General features: G+C 50.4%; 1 protein-coding gene across 2 annotated transcripts in view; it reads left to right on the forward strand.

Annotated features, from left to right (window-relative positions):
• Positions 1-632: 632 nt before the first annotated feature.
• Positions 633-6,189, forward strand: part of LOC112123936 (butyrophilin subfamily 1 member A1-like) — a 12,441-nt gene continuing 6,884 nt past the window's right edge. The window contains exons 1-2 of one of the 2 annotated variants that reach the window (XM_026658242.1): positions 633-705; positions 5,559-5,689. In XM_026658242.1, coding sequence (XP_026514027.1) covers positions 5,608-5,689 — 82 coding nt within the window. In that variant the 5' untranslated portion in view covers positions 633-705; positions 5,559-5,607. Of the gene's footprint in view, positions 706-1,030; positions 1,119-5,558; positions 5,690-6,189 lie in introns of those variants that run through there. The other variant, XM_026658243.1, reaches the window with a different exon arrangement.

Here is a 6,189-nt window from a genome sequence, read left to right on the forward strand (position 1 = left end):
AGCCGGCCCTGGTGCCCGGCACGATGGAGTCCTAATCTCGGCCACTGTATGTCTGTGCAGCAACCGGCACGACGGGGCCCTGCTCTCAGTCACTGTGTGTCTGTGCAGCACCCGGCGTGACGGGGCCCTGATCTCAGTCACCGTGTGTCTGTGCTGTGCCCGATACGACGGGGCCCCGATCTTGATTGGGACTTTACGGATTTCTTTAATACACGCACTGATATTTGTCATGGCTTTAGCAAACCTAGCTGAGCAAAATGCAGCACTTCACTTGAGGGCAGCTTGTTCCTCTCCATGTGGGGGCACAAGACTGGGAGTCAGGGCTCCTGGGTTCTATTCCTGACTCCGGGAGGGGCATGGGGTCCCATAAGGGCAGAGGCGGTGTCACAGCTCCTGGGTTTTAGTCATGGATGGAGCTCTCAGTGCTTATTTGCTTCTTTCACTGTAGTATCTGAACACCTCCCACCAAAGGGCGTGTTCACCCACCACACCCCCTGTGGGGCAGGGAGCGAGCACTGTCGGCACAGAGCATTGAGGGACCTTGCCCAAGGTGAACCAGGCAGTCTGTGGCAGAGACTCACAATGCTGGGAAATAGCCACACGGGGGCAGCAGAGGATAAGGAAAGCGAAAGCGAAAGTTACATTTGTAACCAGAGGGGAACCCGCCCCAGGGACTGCAGTGGGGTTACTCCTGATCTATGCGAGGTGACTGAGGGGGAACCCGCCCCAGGGACTTCAGTGGGGTTACTCCTGTTTTACACCAGGGTGAGCGAGAGGAGAACCATCCCCAGGGACTCCGTGGGTTACTCCTCATTTAAACTGGGGGGAGCGAGAGAGGAGGGCAGGACTGCCACGCCCAGTTGGGTTGCACCCCTGGGGGCGTTTGCTGGGGCAGGAGCCCGCTTTCAGGACAGGTTCAGCAAGTGCATATGGCGGGAAATCCTCCACCCAGCTCGCAGGGACGGAGGACAACTGGCTGAACGGGGGTCTGGGCCCTCGGAGTGGCTGGAGACAAGAATCGCCCCAGAGCTAGGCCTGGCCAGGAGTGGCAGTGAGGGACTGGGCGCACCTTCCCACGCACTAGGGGATCAGCTCCACTGCGCTGCCAGGGACTGCAGGTACCAAGAGGGACTCCGGGATCACTCCTGATACTGTCTGTGCACACAATATACCCTCAGTCTGTGCATCCGATAAACCCCTCTGTGCATCCCATCCACCCCTCTATCTGTCCATCCATCCCATACACACATCTGTCCATCTGCACATCCCATCCACCCCTCTGTCTGTCTGTGCATCCCATACATCCTCTGTCTGTGCATCCCATACACCCATCTCTCTGTACATCCCATACACCCCTCTGTCCGTCTGTGCTTCCCATACACTCTCTGCCTCTCTGTGCATTCCATACATACCTCAGTCCATCGGTACATCACATACACCCTCTGCCTGTCTGTGCATCACATACAACCTCTGCCTCTCTGTGCAGCCTATACACCCTCTACCTGTCTCTGCATCCCATGCTCCCCTCAGTCCATCTGTGCATCCCATAAACTCTCTGTCTTTGCATCCCATACTCCCCTCTACCTATGCATCCCATACACACCTCTGTCCATCTGTTCATCCCATACAACCCTCTTTCTGTCTGTGCATCCCAAACACCCCTCTATCTGTGCATCCAAACACCCCTCTGTCTGTCTATGCATCCCATACACCCCCTTTCTTTCTGTACATGCCATGCACCGCTCTCTCTGTGCATCCCATACTCCCCTCTGTCTGTGAATCACATACAGCCCTCTGTCCATCTTTACATAGATTCATAGATTCATAGATTCTAGGACTGGAAGGGACCTCGAGAGGTCCTCGAGTCCAGTCCCCTGCCCGCATGGCAGGACCAAATACTGTCTAGACCATCCCTGATAGACATTTATCTAACCATCCTGTATACCCTATGCCTCTCTGTGCATCCCGTACACCCCTCTGTCTGTCTGTGCATCCCATATACCCATCTGTCCGTCTCTACATCCTATACACCCTCTGTGTGTCTGTGCATCCCATACACCCTCTGTCTGTCTGTGCATCCCATACTCCCTTCTCTCTGCGCATCCCAAACACCTCTCTGTCTGTGCATCCCATACACCTCTCTCTCAATGTGCATCCCATACACCCATCTGTGTGTCTGTGCATCCCATACACCCCTCTGTCTGTCTGTGCATCCCATACTCCCTTCTATCTGTGCATCCCAAACACTCTCTGTCTGTCTGTTCATCCCATACACCCCTCTGTCTGTCTGTGAATCCCAGACATCCTCTGTCTGTGCATGCACCCTGTCCCTGTCTTTGCATCGAATACACCCCTCTGTCTATGCATCCCATACAACCCTCTGTCTGTAGGTATATCGCATCCAACCCTCTATCCCTCTGTAAATCCCATATACCCTCTGCCTGTCTGTGCATCCCATACACCCCTCTGTCTGTCTTTACATCCCAAACCCATCTTTCTGTCTGTGCATCCCAAATACCCCTCTGACTGTGCATCCTATACACCCCTCTGTCCGTCTGTGTATCTCATATACCCCTCTGTCCGTCTGTTCATCCCAGACACCCACTGTCTGTCTGTACATCCCATGCACCCCGCTGTCTGTCTGTTCATCCCATGCACCACTCTTTCTTTCTGTGCATCCCAAACACCCCTCTGTCTGTGCATCCCATAAACCGCTCTCTGTGTATCCCATATACCGCTCTGTCTGTCTGTGCATCCCATACACCCTCTGTCCGTCTTTAAATCCCTACAACCTGTCCCTGTCTGTGCATCGAATACACCCCTCTGTCTGAGCATCCCATACACCCCTCTGTCTGTGCATACCAAACACCCTCTGTCTGGCTGTGCATCCCATACTCCTTCTGACTGTCTGTGCATCCCATACACCCTCCGTTTGTCTTTACATTCCAAACACACCTCTGTCTGTCTTTACATCCCAAACACCCCTCTGCCTGTGTGTGCATCCCATACACCCTCTGTTTGTCAATGCATCCTGAACACCCCTCTGTCTTTCTGTGTATGCCATACACACCATCTGTGTCTGTCTGTGCATCCCATACATGCCCTCTGTCTGTCTGTGCAGCACAACCACCACTCTGTCCATCTGTACATCACATCCACAGTTCTGTTTGTGCATCCCATGTACCCCTCTGTTTTTTCATCTGTGCATCCCATACACCCCTCTGTATGTCTGTGCATCCCATACACACTCTCTCTCTGTGTCTGTGCATCCAATACACCCTCTGTCCGTCTGTGCATCCCATGCTCCCTTCTGTCTGTCTGCACATCCCTTACACCCCTCTGTCTGTCTGTGCATCCTATACATCCTCTTCCTGTCTCTACATCCCATACACCCTGTGTGTGTCTTTGCATCCCAAACACCCCTCTGTATGTTCATCCCTTACACCCCTGTGTTTGTCTGTGCATCCCAAACACCCCCATGTCTGTCTGTGCACCACATGCAATGCTCTGTCTGTCTGTGCATCCCTTACACCTTCTTTCTGTCTGTCTGTGCATCCCTTGTACCCCTCTGTCTTTCCTTCTGTGCATCCCATACACCCTCTGCCTATCTGTGCATCCCATACACTCCTTTCTGTGTGTTCATCCCAAACACCCTGCTGTCTATGCATCCCATACACTCCTCTGTCTGTCTGTGCAGCCGAAACACACTTGTGTCTCTCTGTGCATCCCATGCACCCTCTGCCTGTCTGTGCAACCTATATTCACCCCTGTGTCTGTCTGTCCATCCCACAGATCCTCAGCCTGCATTGATACCATGCTCTGCCCATGCAAGGGTTGAGAATCATGGCCTCAAACACCGCTCTGCACAGTAGATTTATTCCATCCATGGCCCCTGGGCCCCATGCGCCGTCAAAACTCTGCAGCCACTCCAGCACAAAGGATTGTCTAGCATCCGGCCTTGCTGAGGCCTTTCCTGAAATCTGGGCACTTTGACTTTGCCAACGGGCCATGCAGTGGGGCTGGGCGGGAACCAGAATTTCCCTTCCGTGGGGAATTCTGACAGGCTGAATAATGTTTCTGATCTAAATTGGCGTGACTCCCCCTGTTTCTCCCCCGCCCCCAAAATTCCCATGAAATGAAAATTCTGCAAAATCTCGATCTTTGTTTCACTCATAATTTCTTTTCTATACAAATGCCTGCAGTTGGGGAGGTAAACTGGTTCATTTCAACCGTATTGTTTCAATTCATTTTGTTTAGCGTGTCCTATTGTATATTAAATTGACTATTATATAATATTGTTATGTTTATTATGATATGTATACTATGGTCTATATTATATTATATTGACTAATATATAGTGCATATTACATTTATTATTATATTAAATGCTAAATAGGCTCAGAAGAATTTGATTTGTATCTCTAAATGTCAGTAAACATCGATTTTACCAAACTGATAAAAAAATATTTCCCTCGATGATACTGGAAATTTGCAGATAGGCAAAATAAGAATACTGCTGCTTGGGAACTTCTTAGAGTTATTTAAACATGCTTACTTTGTATGTTTTGCCGTGTGATGTGAACAGTTTGTGTTTTACCAGTTATAAAGTGTTCACTTGTTATATCTCAGCGCCTACTGTCATTAAATAGTTATCTGACCCTGTCCCCAATAATTTCCCACCGCTGTGAAAATTCAAATAAATAAAAATGGGGAAAAATGTTTAAACCCATGATCTGGCGCAACTGTGGAAAGTTAAATCGATAAAAACTGGAAAAAAAATGCTTAAAAGGAACTTTGATTTCATCCATCGAAATTATAAAAAAAAATGGAATTCTCCCAAGCCTATATAATTATTATTTTATAATATATATTGTATTCATTAATCTGTATATGATATACATTATTAAATACGGTGCATTATATGGAATATTAAATAATATATATTTTATTTCAAACTTTAATGGGATAAAAGTCACAGTAAAATTAATTGTAAGGACACATTTCCAAGGCAGTATTTTGCCCTTATTGAACTGAAATGAGTCCCTTTGACTTTTCCCCTGTAAAATGTTGTCAAAAGTGGACATGTTCCTGCAAAATATTTCAGTTATGATTAAACTGCTCTTTTCTGTGAAAAAGGCGCCCATCCCCACAAACTTCCCACCCACTCTTCCGCTCAGGCCACTGATTCCTTTCTGCTCCTTTGAAACGTGCAGCCTATAGTCCCAGACGTGCTGCCTGCCCAGCAAGGTGTCCAGCATCCCCCGGCATGTAAGTGGACTGCAGGGTTTGACCTCCAGGCTTTCATCGCTCGTAGCAGGAGCCTCAATTGCTGGAGCTGAAGGAGTAGCTCCTCCAGGTGGTGGCAATAGCAGGCTATTATCCTATTCCATGGAGCAGAGCCCAAAGGGACACACGCCCAGTGTTTGTATGGGCTCCCCGTGCAGCAGCTTTCCCTTGTGGGATGAACCGCCCTCCTGGTTCCCACTGACACAAGCAGAGGGTCTTCGGGTGAGCAGCTATTCCCCTTCTCATCCCTTGTCTCCTTGGTTTCCCTGTAGTCCATTGGCTCCTGTCCAGCCCTGAGGCCAGGAAGAGCTGCCCTGCCAGATGCTGGGAGCCCGTCGCCCACACTCCAGCACTGCCCTGCTCTCAGCCGTCCTCCTCCTGCACGTTCAGGCTGCAGTGGCTGGTAAGGAGGCTCTGTCCTTAATGGTGCTGGGTGGTCACGGGGCCCCAGCTGGCTCTCACATACAGCGGGAACAGTCTGGGGTGACTGCCCTGGTAATGCACTGGGCTCGGGGGTGAGAGCGCAGGAGCTAGCGCTCACTCATACGCACAGTAACGTGTGACAAATGGAGTCACTGTCCATCCCTCCATCCATCCCCCCACATCCATCCCCATACACACCCCTCCATTCATCCATCCACCCATCCCCATACACACCCCTCCGTCCATCCCCCACAGCCATCCCCATACACACCCCTCCATCCATCCCCCCACATCCATCCCCATATATACCCCTCTATCCACCCACATCCACCCCCATACACACCTCTCCATCCATCCACCCATATCCATACACATTCCTCCATCCATTCCCATACACACCCCTGTATCCATCCACCCACATCCATCCATCCACCCATCCATCTCCCCACATCCATCGCCATACACACCCCTCCATCCATC

Source organism: Terrapene carolina, unplaced genomic scaffold (genome assembly GCF_002925995.2).
Source record: "Terrapene carolina triunguis isolate 2854851 unplaced genomic scaffold, T_m_triunguis-2.0 Scaffold421, whole genome shotgun sequence".
Classification (NCBI taxonomy): Eukaryota; Metazoa; Chordata; order Testudines; family Emydidae; genus Terrapene; species Terrapene triunguis.